The sequence below is a fragment of the Helianthus annuus genome, chromosome 10, assembly GCF_002127325.2.
Source record: "Helianthus annuus cultivar XRQ/B chromosome 10, HanXRQr2.0-SUNRISE, whole genome shotgun sequence".
NCBI classification, from domain to species: domain Eukaryota; kingdom Viridiplantae; phylum Streptophyta; class Magnoliopsida; order Asterales; family Asteraceae; genus Helianthus; species Helianthus annuus.
Genome location: NC_035442.2, coordinates 9,621,790 through 9,638,562, shown reverse-complemented (window position 1 = coordinate 9,638,562; position 16,773 = coordinate 9,621,790). Strand labels below are relative to the sequence as shown.

The 16,773-nt window shown below is 39.4% G+C and overlaps 1 protein-coding gene across 1 annotated transcript; it reads left to right on the top strand.

Annotated features, from left to right (window-relative positions):
* Positions 1–9,259: 9,259 nt before the first annotated feature.
* On the top strand, positions 9,260–12,711 carry LOC118483362. The gene is made up of 2 exons (XM_035979086.1): positions 9,260–11,199; positions 11,546–12,711. The coding sequence occupies exons 1-2, from the start codon at positions 10,310–10,312 to the stop codon at positions 11,547–11,549; spliced, it is 894 nt and encodes a 297-aa protein (XP_035834979.1). The 5' UTR covers positions 9,260–10,309; the 3' UTR covers positions 11,550–12,711.
* The last annotated feature ends 4,062 nt before the right edge of the window (positions 12,712–16,773 follow it).

Genomic DNA, 16,773 nt, shown 5'->3' with positions numbered 1-16,773 from the left:
AAATGGTGGTGCTGATCATGCTAGTAGGCTAGTATGAGCTTAACTGCAATAATTTCCTTCTACTCTGCTATTCATATTGTTTTTTTTTTTTTTTTTTTTTTTTTTTTTTTTTTTTTTTAATATGACTACCTATTTCAACCCAGATCAATTTTGATTAAAACTGACGTTGACCCAAACCCAACTGACCCGTTTCTGACTGAACCCTGTTTGACCCGTTACCTGACCAACCCTACCTGACCCAATCATTTTGCCAGGATTCTTTAGAAAGGGTGGTGCTCATCATGTTATTGACCCGTTATCTTGAGAAGCCTCAAAATAAGACTTGGGTTCAACGCTTTTGTTTACGTTGAATTTGTAAAATTGTGTTTCTTTTAGACCTTGTCAAAGATTACAGATGAACTGAAGGATTTAGTAAAGATTGAACCGTTCTCTTTGTTCTTTGCACTTTTATTCTCACTGCTATTGTTTGGGTTTTCCTAACAACAACTGATTCTCAAGAGTTATAATTGATGCGTGTGTAGTGTAATATATTTTTAATGTATAATTAAGCCCTTTTTTACACCTTTAGCCAAGTTTTAAATTTATAAAACACGATATTCACTAACACTAAACACACATATGGGCAAGTGCACCCATCGTGGACGTAGTATAGTGTTGGTAAGATACCGAGATCGTCCAAGGACACAAGAGCTTTTAATACCGGTTTATCCTCAACGTCTAATCAAATCAAAAGTTAAAAAAAATGTTTTTAACTAAGAAAATAAAACTAAGTAAATGCTGAAATATAAAAATAAAATAAAAACAGATAGACAAGATGAATCACTTGGTTCCGACTCGTGTATTAGTATAACCTTTGATTATTTTCGCACTTTTGCACTTGTTTAAGAGATTATCTTAGTTATTGTAGTAGGCCCCTCTTTTGAAGGCGACGTTACCCTCAACCCAGTAGTTTGAGTCAGCAAGGATACAATCCTAAAGGGTTGGATTATTGGAAGATAATGAATTAAGTTATTAATGCAAATTATGGTAGGCCCCGCTTTTGGCGGTGACGTTACCCTCGGCTAAGTAGTCTGAGTCAGCAGGGATACAGTCCTAAATAGCCGGGTTATAGTATTAATAGACCGTGGAGATATGAATGTTGAAAATCTTTTATTTTATATAGACAGTAAAATAATGCCAAGACACCACGGACAAACGATAAGGAAAGATCACCTTCAACATAAGCAACTAGTTATTAAAGTCATTAATACAAAACCAAATAAAAAGTGCAAAAGATTAAAAATAAAAAGTATTATACTAAACACTTTTCTTCACCAAATGATGTAAGAGACTTAGGCAAACATGGCCTTGATTGTCAAGAACTCTTACTATCAATCTTGGATCCCGAGACGACTCACACACTCTACGATGGACAATGGATGATGGTGGTGGATGATGGTGTTATGGTGGTGGTGGGTGGTGGATGAAGTGTGAGAGAGGTGGTGTGCCAAGGGATGAGTTGGAATGAAACCAAGCACTCCTATTTATAGGCTGAACAGAAGGCTGGGCACGGCCCCGTGTCCGCTGGACACGCCCCCGTGCCCGTCTGACACTATCTCTCTTCATTAATTGTAATTCGCAATTACAATTAATGCGCCTGCTGTACTTTCACCACGCCCCCGTGCTCACTGGACACGGCCCCGTGGTGGGCAATAGAAGCTTCTACAGGTTTGTCTTTTCTGCTGCTTCTTGGGCACGGCCCCGTGCTGGCTGAGCACGGGGCGTGTTCAGGCTTCTGTTTTCTCTTCTTTGCTTGGGAAGATGCCGTTGAGGGTTCGGGCAATCTACTTTTATTCCTTTTCTTGTATTTTTGTTAGAATTAGCTGTCTTTTTGCTTCTTTTATGAATTTGAGCTCATTTCATCCTAAAAATACAAAACGAAGACAAAAACACTCTTTTTTCAACATTAGTACTAAAAAAAGGGTTAGTTTTATGCCTTAATTGATGTCATTTATATGTTGCATTTTACACACATCAAATACCCCCACACTTGAACTTTTGCTTGTCCTCAAGCAAAACTCTTTAAATGTGGCTTACACCCCCAAATGGAATGGGTAGAAGAGAAGGTTTTTGGCTTGTCATAGAGTGTCGGGAATCCAAGATCTTTTTGGGTTTTATTTTTATTTATTTACAATCCTATTCGTTATGATTTATTTAAAACGCTTCATAGGATAAATTACTTATTTGGGCATAACATGCCTTTTTAAAATTCCATTTGTATACAAGTTCACATACCTCACGGGAGAAATCACTCAACACTCGGCCGAAGGTGTATTTTTTTAGTGAATCACTCGAGAGCGGCATGGAACTTACGCCTTCCATAGGCTTGCCAAGCAATCAATCCTCCTCCTTTTTAACTTTATACCTTTGTAAATATCAATAGGACTTTTTGGGTGAAGGGTTAGGCTTGGGCTAAAGGTAGGTGGTTGGGTTCGTGGTTAGTAAAAGGGCGAAAAGCGTAAAAAGCGTCGGTTTTTGTAACACACTTTGTTTTTAGTGACTTTTTATTTTGAAGTATTTCTCCAAATAAGCTTTTGTTTGCATACCTTGTTTGTTTTTAACTTCATATATATATATATATATATATATATATATATATATATATATATATATATATATATATATATATATTTTCAGTCACATAAAAGAACGAGCTTGCGAAAAAACCGAGGTTGTTACTAAAATAAAGGGTGAAAAATAAAAAAGGGTTTTTGGTGGGTAAAAAGGGTTTAGGGTAAAGAAACGAAAGCTTTAGGCTCAAAGGGGTTAACTAGGGGGGATTTTGGGTAGGTGGTAAAAAAATGAAAAATAATGGTGTAGAAAGAAAAATGGTTAGTCCTAATGCCTCCATCATTTACTTACTTGGGTTTAAGTTGGTAAGGACCGGGAATGAATCGTCGTGGCAAGTTCTAGAGTTGTAAGAACCAAGCGGCTATTCACACAAGAAACGAAAAATGAGCATTTAGTCTAAAGATGTAAATTTGTATGCTCAATAAAGGCTCAAAACTCACTTTTGTGGGAATGGGTTTTTAATGTGATCAAGTATATATAATCAAATTTTAACGAGACTTGTTATGCCGTTTCATAATTTTCCTATGTTGGTTCTTGTTATCACGATGCTCTCGGTTGTAAATTTTATAAAAATATAACCTTATTAATCTTGTGATTCCCAACTTAAACTTTAGACAAGTAAAAAAATGAAAATTTTTGAAAAAATTTGGGGTGTTTAGCGGTTCCAATAGAGTTTTGTGTAAGGCTTGTTGTTAGGACTTGCAAAATTTCAAAGTGTTAGCTTCCCCCCACACTTAAATTACACATTGTCCTCAATGTGTCCCAAAAATAAATTTTTAGGTTGATTGGATGTGTAATGTGGTGTTAAAAAGCAAAGATTTATGTTACTGGCCGTCTGGACACGGCCCCGTGGGGACCGGACACGGCCCCGTGTTCAGGTGCCAGTAACAGAAATTAAAGAAATGAGACAGAAGCCTGGACACGGGGGCGTGTCTGGTGAACACGACCCGTGTCCAGTTACCTGAACTGGGCGTTTTTCTGCAGGTGGCTCAGCACGGGGCCGTGTTGGTTGAGCACGGCCCGTGTTGAGCCTTCTGTAATGGAGATTTGTGTCGGGCTGCTTCGTTCTTTGTGCATGGGGTCATTTTTCTCGTTCCCTTTTTCATCCATTATCACCATGAGTGTGTTTTATTCATCATAAACCATCAAACCTTAGAAACCATCATTTCATTGCAAACATAGAGAGATACTATATAAAAACTAAAGATGAAAATACATAAATATTAAACCATGGAGTTCTAGCCCTATGTCTTATTTTAATTAGCAAAATTTCCAAGAAGCTACTAATCTTGGTTAGATAAGGCTTTTTGAAACTCCTTCTTCCGGGTGTGGCCCTCCTCATATGTCGGCGAGCCACTCCTCCACCTCCCTTGGAAGGAGAAAGGAGGGCTCATTTGCATTAGTTTGAGGAGTTTTGATTTCCGCTGGAATCTCTTGTGGGTGTTCCAAGGGAGGTTCTGCTGGAAAGTCTTCCCACCCGGTAGGGTTGTTAACCCCGAGTGCCAAGTTCCTGTTGTGGAAGGACTGGTTCCATCGGGGGTGCTACAAGAATATTTAACCTCTGGTGCAAGAGGTTAATTTCTTGGAAGCTACTTTCGAGTCCCACCGTAAGATCGTTAATACGGTCAATTAGGACCTCCTCTACTGACGTCATTTCGTCGAGAGCCTCCCTTAATGCTATCACATAGTGCACAAGCATAGCTTCAACGGAGGGCCTCCTTCCTCTTCGACTGTTTAATGAATGAACGGATGATGTTTCGATGTTTTCACTCGACATTCTACGAAAAATAAACCGAAAAACAGTTTATTTGATGAAACAGTATCTGGACACGGCCCCGTGCTCATTGAGCACGGCCCCATGTTCATCTTTCTGCAGAATTTTGAAGCAAGGAATCTTGAAGTTTTAAGTTATTTTCTGAACTTATGTAGGCTTTTTGGATATTAATAACTTTAAACACTGTTACACAACATGTTTTTACCAAGATTCCTTGAACAAAACTCATTGCTTCCTACCACAAAAGTTGAAGAATTCAAACTTTTAATGGTAGTTCTTGGAGAAAGATGAAAAAGAAGGAAATGGCTAGAAGAGGAAAGGACAAGATGGGTTGTTGGAACCTTCTTTTAGACTTACCTAGGATAGTTTGAGAGAAGATTCCTTCAAATCTCTGTCCCAAGTTGGTCCAAATGTGCAGAATTCTTGGCTGCATTTATAGAAAACGACAGCATCCTGGACACGGCCCCGTGCTCACTGAACACGGCCCCGTGTGCAGGTGAAATTCTGACACAGTTTGTCCGTATTCTGATGTTCTGATCAGAAGGGAATCTTTTGGTGAACACGGGGGCGTGTTGGCTGGACACGGCCCCGTGTCGAGGGATCTCTACTTTTATGAAGTTGTCTAGTTTTTTTAAGGAGCTTATCTGTTATCGGGTGGCTCTTGATTGGTTGGAACAACCCCAAAGTGCCTAAGATACCTTAATTGTCCTATACTAAGGCGAGAACGCAAGAGGTTGTCGGTGAGGGTAATTCCTATTTTCATTCTAGGTGGACAAGTCCAACCCTTTCCCGGGCTCTCGTTAAAGAAGGTGTATGCCGAATCGCTCAGGTCTATGTATGCACCGAACAAAGTCGATGGAGAGTCCTTCACGGCACAATCGGCACAGGGGCGACTATCGTCCAAGTCTTTTCTAGGTATGAAGGTATTTTCGGAAGCAACGAGGTTGTCGGAATGCGGTTCCAACATTTCCTCATGGTCATCGTCTTGGGGCGGATCAATAAAATCCTTCCTAAGTTCTTTTGACCAATTTAGAATTAGTTCTTCTAGTTGAAATAACTCGTCAAGGAGCATTTCTCCTAGAATATCTGGTTGGGCGCATTCGAGGGAGAGATAGTGCTTATTTTTACTTTCGCCCCTCTTAAGGTTATAAGGAATTGGTGGGTCTATATAGTGGGGCCTATAATTTAGAAAATAACATTTTAATTCTTCATGTTCGCCTCCACATAATTGACACCACATACCATAAGAGTGCCGAAAGTAAAAAGAATTACTATCACTCATGTTTGTGTCAGAAATTACCAACCGCCGGGATCTAACGGTTCTGTTTTCAGTAAGAGAATCTGGGGCACGGGGGCGTGTTGAGTGGACACGGCCCCGTGTTCAGCTTACTGTCTGACTTAAAACAGGATTGGCAGTTCCAATGATTGAGCACGGGGGCGTGTTCAGCGGGCACGACCCGTGCTGAGCTCTGCAGAAGCTGAAAAACTAAGAAAATCCTAAAAAATTAAAAAGAAGAATAAAAATATGATTAGGCCGTTGATTCCTAACTTTCTTAAAATCCTTGTGTCCCCGGCAACGGCGCCAAAAACTTGATGCGTGTGTAGTGTAATATATTTTTAATGTATAATTAAGCCCTTTTTTTTACACCTTTAGCCAAGTTTTAAATTTATAAAACACGATATTCACTAACACTAAACACACATATGGGCAAGTGCACCCATCGTGGACGTAGTATAGTGTTGGTAAGATACCGAGGTCGTCCAAGGACACAAGAGCTTTTAATACCGGTTTATCCTCAACGTCTAATCAAATCAAAAGTTAAAAAAAATGTTTTTAACTAAGAAAATAAAACTAAGTAAATGCTGAAAAATAAAAATAAAATAAAAACAGATAGACAAGATGAATCACTTGGTTCCGACTCGTGTATTAGTATAACCTTTGATTATTTTCACACTTTTGCACTTGTTTAAGAGATTATCTTAGTTATTGTAGTAGGCCCCTCTTTTGAAGGCGACGTTACCCTCAACCCAGTAGTTTGAGTCAGCAAGGATACAATCCTAAAGGGTTGGATTATTGGAAGATAATGAATTAAGTTATTAATAAAAATTATGGTAGGCCCCGCTTTTGGCGGTGACGTTACCCTCGGCTAAGTAGTCTGAGTCAGCAGGGATACAGTCCTAAATAGCCGGGTTATAGTATTAGTAGTAGTTAACTTATGAGGGGGTCAAAGAGTTTGGATCCCCGCCATCCAATACCTATGGGCATTGAAGAAGATCCTACTAAATTTGACCCAGGTCCCTTGCAGGACCTCTAAACGCTGAACAAGGGCAAGACCCTTACCAAACCGTTCCCTTAACCCCCAACCAGGTAGCCAACATACCTCCATATAGACCGTGGAGATATGAATGGTGAAAATCTTTTATTTTATATAGACAGTAAAATAATGCCAAGACACCACGGACAAACGATAAGGAAAGATCACCTTCAACATAAGCAACTAGTTATTAAAGTCATTAATACAAAACCAAATAAAAAGTGCAAAAGATTAAAAATAAAAAGTATTATACTAAACACTTGTCTTCACCAAGTGATGTAAGAGACTTAGGCAAACATGGTCTTGATTGTCAAGAACTCTTACTATCAATCTTGGATCCCGAGATGACTCACACACTCTATGATGGACAATGGATGATGGTGGTGGATGATGGTGTTATGGTGGTGGTGGGTGGTGGATGAAGTGTGAGAGAGGTGGTGTGCCAAGAGATGAGTTGGAATGAAACCAAGCACTCCTATTTATAGGCTGAACAGAAGGCTGGGCACGGCCCCGTGTCCGCTGGACACGCCCCCGTGCCCGTCTGACACTATCTCTCTTCATTAATTGTAATTCGCAATTACAATTAATGCGCCTGCTGTACTTTCACCACGCCCCCGTGCTCACTGGACACGGCCCCGTGGTGGGCAATAGAAGCTTCTACATGTTTGTCTTTTCTGCTGCTTCTTGGGCACGGCCCCGTGCTAGCTGAGCACGGGGCGTGTTCAGGCTTCTGTTTTCTCTTCTTTGCTTGGGAAGATGCCGTTGAGGGTTCGGGCAATCTACTTTTATTCCTTTTCTTGTATTTTTGTTAGAATTAGCTGTCTTTTTGCTTCTTTCGTGAATTTGAGTTCATTTCATCCTGAAAATACAAAAGGAAGACAAAAACACTCTTTTTTCAAAATTAGTACTAAAAAAAGGGGTAGTTTTATGCCTTAATTGATGTCATTTATATGTTGCATTTTACACACATCAATAATTCACATGCTGGATAACCTTTTCTGTTTTTTTGTGTTCTGTATGAAACTGTTGAATTCATTTTGAAAGTTTTCTTATCAATGATGAATGCAATCACGTAGCTAATAATAATTTCTGATAAGAAATAGGTGCTGATTTACATTTACTGTGAGTCCGCGGGTTGGAAGACGGGTCAAAACGTCTCCTTTTTATTTTGGGTTATTGGATTTTAGTAATCCTAAGTTTCACCAGTTGGCCGAGAATAATCCCAACTTTAAAAATTCCCTCCAATAATCCCAACTTGTAAAAGTTTGGCTGCCATTGATCATTTTCTAACATAGGTGCACTTAAATCAATTAAGGAGTCTCTAGGTGTAATTGAAGCTATTGAGGAGACCAAATTCTTATATGTTTGAAAAAGATCTATGACGGCCAAACTTTTACAAGTTGGGATTATTGGAGGAATTTTTAAAGTTGGGATTATTATCGGCCAATTGATGAAACTTAGTATTATTGTTGATACACCTTTTGTGGACGCGACTCGACTCGATTCGACTCGGTTCAATTCAACTTGGTTTCGACATGGTTAGGTCCGGCTCAAGCCCGACGTCACGACATTCCTCCGTCGTGCGCCCCAGAGTTCGACACGCGAAGCACGGAAAGCCGCGAACCGTTCCTAACATAATGAATAAAATTTTTGTGTCAGCAAAACACTTCTGTGGCTAAATCAGTGGCTATAGCTCTGATACCACCTTCTGTCGCAACCCCTTGTCCCCTATCTACCAGGGAACAGGCGGCCGCGGCCAGTATCATTGGTATCAGTGTTTATCAATTTTGGTAGCGGAAAATTTCATCAGGACCGTAGTTAGGAAATATTTTATGAGAGTAAAGCACCACATTTTGTATTAATAAATATATTGGGATAAAACCCAAGTTTTCATTACAAACTGATTTATAGGGATAAACCCTATTTTATTGAAATAAAACATCTTCTTTATTTAGGTAACTTTTATAGCTACTTTTCCAAGCCTTTAGTGCTGTTCAGCTGGCTTCTATTTGGGTTTCACATTTTGTTACCTGAAACGCGTTTAAAAACATTTTGTCACTGGGAATTACTGGTGAGTGAATCCCAATTTAATCAAGACAGGTTTTATCAGTTTACAGTTATTGAGGGCGATCTCACAATTACATTTGTTTATTTTTCTACTTTAATTGCCACCCACGGTACTGTGAACCCGACTTGTGGTCATGCTACTACTCACAGTGTAGTAACAAATTTTGTATACAAAACCCCAACATACCGACGATAATTGTAGAATACAAATACTCAATCACTGTTTAATATAATGTAAAAACAATTGTGGTTTGGTAAAAAAAAAAAAACAGTTTACAAAAAGGTTCACAAAAAGGAGATTACTCACATTGCTACCTTAGGATTTTCCTTTGTTTTTTCCTGGTTATAATTTATTAATTACACAATGCACACGCGTTAGTACAATAACCCAATATTTACATTAATTATACCCTCCCCGAGACAGAACTCCAATGACTACGTCGGGCAAAGCCTCGACAGCCGTTACGGAGCACTAGATCAATGGGGCAGCGTATCTAATATGTAACCGGGGGTTATCATACTTACAACGAGGCAGAACTTCGTTATTTAGGGGGGTATAGTGCCCGAGTATTACTTCTACACTTTAGAATTTGAGAGAGAATCGAATGAAATGAGCGACGAAAACTAAAGGCTGATAGCCCCCTTTTATAGGGCTGGTCGACCAGTCTCTCGCGGCCCGCGTAACATGAAGCCTAAGCCTTCGCGGCCCGCGAGCTAGGAGTGTAGGCTTTAGCTTTGCTGATTCGTCAAACTAGGTTTGACACGAGGCTGCCACGTGGCAGCTCAGGGTGTCGCCAGGTGGGTTAGCTGTCGCGCCTCGCGTAGAAGACCATAAAGGTCTTCGCGGCACCTGACCGCCCCTCAGAATTTGTTTTTATTTTATTTTTGTAACATTAAGGGTATTCGGGACCGATTTTCATATACGGGATATATTTTAAGACGCATAGGGATGTTATAAATATATTAGGGGTAATATTTTAGGAGGGTTGTTATATGAATAGATGGGATCAATGGCTGCAAAATATTCAGCAATGGAATGGTGACATCATACCATTTCAAAGAGTGGCATGGTTAGGAATCAGGGGGGTACCAATTCAGATGTGGGGTGAAGGAGTTTTTTAATTGCATAGCGGAAAGGTTCGGGAAGATCATAGAATCGTCAGAGGCGTTTTTAATTGCATAGATATTTAAACTTAAACTATGATGTGGTCGGAGTAATCGTGAGGGATGGATCTTTTATTAATGAAAGGATAAAAATATGGTGGAAAGGGATGATGTTTGACGTCTGGGGATCGGAGGCTGACTACATGTGGCAACCGAAGCTCATACCAGACATGACAAAAGTTAAACATATGTTATTAGATGAACTACCGCCGGAGAAGGAGGATTCAACGCCGGAAAAAGAAATGCCGATGAATGTGGACGGTGAAGGCATTCCAAAAGACGCGGAAGAAACATTGAATGGAGGGAACAATGAGGTAAACGAGACATGGGAACAAATGGCAGTTAATGATGGGATAGAGTATTGGTGTGCGATGAATTTATGTCTAAATGGCCCAATGCCACATTATTGGCCCTCAACAGAGACATATCTAACGATAACCCACTCATACTTCTCACGATAAACAATAACTTTGGCCCGACTCCATTCAGAATTTTTAACAGTTGGTTTGGGAAGCTGGGATTTGAGGTGGCAGTAAAAAAAGGAATTGAAAAAACGTGTGAATCATCCTTCAAAGATGAAATTATGGCAATCAAAATGAAAGCAATTAGAGAAGAGCTCAAACTATGGCGAAAGAACAAGAAGGAGGAAGAGGAGAAAGAGCTTACGGAGGCACAAAGTAAATTGCTAGTACTCGATGATCTAGCTGAAAATAGGAGGCTTACGGAGGAAGAGATTTGTCTTTGGAAAGAATGTAAGGCAGTTGTAAGAGAATGGCATCAAACACAACTACTTGATCTACAACAAAAAGCAAGGGTGAGATGGATTGAATTAGGTGATGAAAACACTAGTTATTTTCATTCAGTGGTAAACAACCACATATCAAGAAATAAGGTCAGTGGATTATGGATTGGAGGGCAGTGGATTTCGGATCCTATGGAGATAAAAAATCAATTTCAGAAAGCTTTCAAAGAGAAGTTTAACGAACCGGTAACATCGAGACCAAGAATTGGAGCGGATGGTTTTTCAAAACTTAGTCAAAGCCAAGCTGAAGGGTTAGTGGTACCGTTTTCAATCGAAGAAGTACATACAACAGTTTGGGATTGTGGCATTTCAAAAGCACCGGGGCCAGATGGTATCACTTTTAAACTTATCAAGACAAATTGGGAAGAACTCAAAGGGGTGGTTATGGACGTCATGACACAGTTCCACACACACACGGCTCTCTACATCATACATGTAGTGCTTCCTTCATTGCCCTCATCCCAAAGGTAATTGATCCTATGACACTCTCCGATTTTAAACCTATTTCATTAATAGGAGTGGTAAACAAAATAATTTCCAAGGTACTAGCAAACAGAATTAAAGGTGTCATTAAAAGTGTTGTATCAAACGAACAATCTGCATTTGTCTCAGATAGAAACATTGTTGATGGACCATTGGTTATAAATGAATTAGTTGGGTGGGCAAAAAGGACAAAGAGAAGTATATTTGTGTTTAAAGCTGACATCGAAAAGGCATACGATACACTTAATTGGAAGTTTTTAATAACCATACTAACACACATGGGCTTCCCACTGAAATGGAGAAATTGGGTTATGGGGATACTTTTTGCAGGTAGAGGCTCGGTTCTTGTAAACGGATCCCCAACGGGGGAATTCCAATACAAAAGAGGTTTACGACAAGGGGACCCGTTGTCACCCTTCTTGTTCATTGTGGCAATGGAGGCTTTACATAATATGATGAAAAAGGCTAGGAGTGCAAATCTGTTTTCGGGGGTCAAACTACAAGGCAACGGTCCGCATATATCACATATGCTATTTGCAGACGAATCGATCTTCGTTGGAGAGTGGAATGAAGATAATGTTAAGAACCTAAAGAGAATACTAAGAATTATCTACCTCATCTCGGGCTTGAAAGTCAATCCGAAGAATGGTGTGTGCCGATTAGAAACAGAAGTAAATGACATGGCCTCAATCTTCAAATGTAGAGCATGTAAGTTCCCGTTTATCTACTTAGGATTGAAAGTAGGAGCAAATATGAATAGGATAGCAAACTAGAAAGAAGTGATAGACACTTTTAACAGAAGATTAACAAACTAGAAAGCAAAAAATCTATCTTTCGCGGGAAGGGTAATTCTAGTTAAGACGCTCCTGGGTAGCCTACCAAATTACTATTTGTCGTTGTACAAATGTCCGAAAGCCGTGATCAAAGTTCTCGAAGGGATTAGAAGAAAGTTTTTATGGGGAGGATGCAATGTTAACAACAAAATTAGATGGGTAAGATGGGAAAGAGTAGTGGCATCTAAAGACTTTGGGGGACTTCGAATCGATAATATTAGAGATCTAAACTTGGCACTATTATTAATTTTGATTAAAACTGACGTTGACCCAAACCCAACTGACCCGTTTCTGACTGAACCCTGTTTGACCCGTTACCTGACCAACCCTACCTGACCCAATCATTTTGCCAGGATTCTTTAGAAAGGGTGGTGCTCATCATGTTATTGACCCGTTATCTTGAGAAGCCTCAAAATAAGACTTGGGTTCAACGCTTTTGTTTACGTTGAATTTGTAAAATTGTGTTTCTTTTAGACCTTGTCAAAGATTACAGATGAACTGAAGGATTTAGTAAAGATTGAACCGTTCTCTTTGTTCTTTGCACTTTTATTCTCACTGCTATTGTTTGGGTTTTCCTAACAACAACTGATTCTCAAGAGTTATAATTGATGCGTGTGTAGTGTAATATATTTTTAATGTATAATTAAGCCCTTTTTTACACCTTTAGCCAAGTTTTAAATTTATAAAACACGATATTCACTAACACTAAACACACATATGGGCAAGTGCACCCATCGTGGACGTAGTATAGTGTTGGTAAGATACCGAGATCGTCCAAGGACACAAGAGCTTTTAATACCGGTTTATCCTCAACCTCTAATCAAATCAAAAGTTAAAAAAAATGTTTTTAACTAAGAAAATAAAACTAAGTAAATGCTGAAAAATAAAAATAAAATAAAAACAGATAGACAAGATGAATCACTTGGTTCCGACTCGTGTATTAGTATAACCTTTGATTATTTTCGCACTTTTGCACTTGTTTAAGAGATTATCTTAGTTATTGTAGTAGGCCCCTCTTTTGAAGGCGACGTTACCCTCAACCCAGTAGTTTGAGTCAGCAAGGATACAATCCTAAAGGGTTGGATTATTGGAAGATAATGAATTAAGTTATTAATGCAAATTATGGTAGGCCCCGCTTTTGGCGGTGACGTTACCCTCGGCTAAGTAGTCTGAGTCAGCAGGGATACAGTCCTAAATAGCCGGGTTATAGTATTAATAGACCGTGGAGATATGAATGTTGAAAATCTTTTATTTTATATAGACAGTAAAATAATGCCAAGACACCACGAACAAACGATAAGGAAAGATCACCTTCAACATAAGCAACTAGTTATTAAAGTCATTAATACAAAACCAAATAAAAAGTGCAAAAGATTAAAAATAAAAAGTATTATACTAAACACTTTTCTTCACCAAATGATGTAAGAGACTTAGGCAAACATGGCCTTGATTGTCAAGAACTCTTACTATCAATCTTGGATCCCGAGACGACTCACACACTCTACGATGGACAATGGATGATGGTGGTGGATGATGGTGTTATGGTGGTGGTGGGTGGTGGATGAAGTGTGAGAGAGGTGGTGTGCCAAGGGATGAGTTGGAATGAAACCAAGCACTCCTATTTATAGGCTGAACAGAAGGCTGGGCACGGCCCCGTGTCCGCTGGACACGCCCCCGTGCCCGTCTGACACTATCTCTCTTCATTAATTGTAATTCGCAATTACAATTAATGCGCCTGCTATACTTTCACCACGCCCCCGTGCTCACTGGACACGGCCCCGTGGTGGGCAATAGAAGCTTCTACAGGTTTGTCTTTTCTGCTGCTTCTTGGGCACGGCCCCGTGCTGGCTGAGCACGGGGCGTGTTCAGGCTTCTGTTTTCTCTTCTTTGCTTGGGAAGATGCCGTTGAGGGTTCGGGCAATCTACTTTTATTCCTTTTCTTGTATTTTTGTTAGAATTAGCTGTCTTTTTGCTTCTTTTATGAATTTGAGCTCATTTCATCCTGAAAATACAAAACGAAGACAAAAACACTCTTTTTTCAACATTAGTACTAAAAAAAGGGTTAGTTTTATGCCTTAATTGATGTCATTTATATGTTGCATTTTACACACATCAAATACCCCCACACTTGAACTTTTGCTTGTCCTCAAGCAAAACTCTTTAAATGTGGCTTACACCCCCAAATGGAATGGGTAGAAGAGAAGGTTTTTGGCTTGTCATAGAGTGTCGGGAATCCAAGATCTTTTTGGGTTTTATTTTTATTTATTTACAATCCTATTCGTTATGATTTATTTAAAACGCTTCATAGGATAAATTACTTATTTGGGCATAACATGCCTTTTTAAAATTCCATTTGTATACAAGTTCACATACCTCACGGGAGAAATCACTCAACACTCGGCCGAAGGTGTATTTTTTTAGTGAATCACTCGAGAGCGGCATGGAACTTACGCCTTCCATAGGCTTGCCAAGCAATCAATCCTCCTCCTTTTTAACTTTATACCTTTGTAAATATCAATAGGACTTTTTGGGTGAAGGGTTAGGCTTAGGCTAAAGGTAGGTGGTTGGGTTCGTGGTTAGTAAAAGGGCGAAAAGCGTAAAAAGCGTCGGTTTTTGTAACACACTTTGTTTTTAGTGACTTTTTATTTTGAAGTATTTCTCCAAATAAGCTTTTGTTTGCATACCTTGTTTGTTTTTAACTTCATCATATATATATATATATATATATATATATATATATATATATATATATATATATATATATATTTTCAGTCACATAAAAGAACGAGCTTGCGAAAAAACCGAGGTTGTTACTAAAATAAAGGGTGAAAAATAAAAAAGGGTTTTTGGTGGGTAAAAAGGGTTTAGGGTAAAGAAACGAAAGGTTTAGGCTCAAAGGGGTTAACTAGGGGGGATTTTGGGTAGGTGGTAAAAAAATGAAAAATAATGGTGTAGAAAGAAAAATGGTTAGTCCTAATGCCTCCATCATTTACTTACTTGGGTTTAAGTTGGTAAGGACCGGGAATGAATCGTCGTGGCAAGTTCTAGAGTTGTAAGAACCAAGCGGCTATTCACACAAGAAACGAAAAATGAGCATTTAGTCTAAAGATGTAAATTTGTATGCTCAATAAAGGCTCAAAACTCACTTTTGTGGGAATGGGTTTTTAATGTGATCAAGTATATATAATCAAATTTTAACGAGACTTGTTATGCCGTTTCATAATTTTCCTATGTTGGTTCTTGTTATCACGACGCTCTCGGTTGTAAATTTTATAAAAATATAACCTTATTAATCTTGTGATTCCCAACTTAAACTTTAGACAAGTAAAAAAATGAAAATTTTTGAAAAAATTTGGGGTGTTTAGCGGTTCCAATAGAGTTTTGTGTAAGGCTTGTTGTTAGGACTTGCAAAATTTCAAAGTGTTAGCTTCCCCCCACACTTAAATTACACATTGTCCTCAATGTGTCCCAAAAATAAATTTTTAGGTTGATTGGATGTGTAATGTGGTGTTAAAAAGCAAAGATTTATGTTACTGGCCGTCTGGACACGGCCCCGTGGGGACCGGACACGGCCCCGTGTTCAGGTGCCAGTAACAGAAATTAAAGAAATGAGACAGAAGCCTGGACACGGGGGCGTGTCTGGTGAACAAGGCCCGTGTCCAGTTACCTGAACTGGGCGTTTTTCTGCAGGTGGCTCAGCACGGGGCCGTGTTGGTTGAGCACGGCCCGTGTTGAGCCTTCTGTAATGGAGATTTGTGTCGGGCTGCTTCGTTCTTTGTGCATGGGGTCATTTTTCTCGTTCCCTTTTTCATCCATTATCACCATGAGTGTGTTTTATTCATCATAAACCATCAAACCTTAGAAACCATCATTTCATTGCAAACATAGAGAGATACTATATAAAAACTAAAGATGAAAATACATAAATATTAAACCATGGAGTTCTAGCCCTATGTCTTATTTTAATTAGCAAAATTTCCAAGAAGCTACTAATCTTGGTTAGATAAGGCTTTTTGAAACTCCTTCTTCCGGGTGTGGCCCTCCTCATATGTCGGCGAGCCACTCCTCCACCTCCCTTGGAAGGAGAAAGGAGGGCTCATTTGCATTAGTTTGAGGAGTTTTGATTTCCGCTGGAATCTCTTGTGGGTGTTCCAAGGGAGGTTCTGCTGGAAAGTCTTCCCACCCGGTAGGGTTGTTAACCCCGAGTGCCAAGTTCCTGTTGTGGAAGGACTGGTTCCATCGGGGGTGCTACAAGAATATTTAACCTCTGGTGCAAGAGGTTAATTTCTTGGAAGCTACTTTCGAGTCCCACCGTAAGATCGTTAATACGGTCAATTAGGACCTCCTCTACTGACGTCATTTCGTCGAGAGCCTCCCTTAATGCTATCACATAGTGCACAAGCATAGCTTCAACGGAGGGCCTCCTTCCTCTTCGACTGTTTAATGAATGAACGGATGATGTTTCGATGTTTTCACTCGACATTCTACGAAAAATAAACCGAAAAACAGTTTATTTGATGAAACAGTATCTGGACACGGCCCCGTGCTCATTGAGCACGGCCCCATGTTCATCTTTCTGCAGAATTTTGAAGCAAGGAATCTTGAAGTTTTAAGTTATTTTCTGAACTTATGTAGGCTTTTTGGATATTAATAACTTTAAACACTGTTACACAACATGTTTTTACCAAGATTCCTTGAACAAAACTCATTGCTTCCTACCACAAA

Bases quoted from the DNA above. Each gene is read 5' to 3' on its own strand.
- LOC118483362 (XM_035979086.1), top strand. From the start codon at position 10,310: ATGTCTAAATGGCCCAATGCCACATTATTGGCCCTCAACAGAGACATA.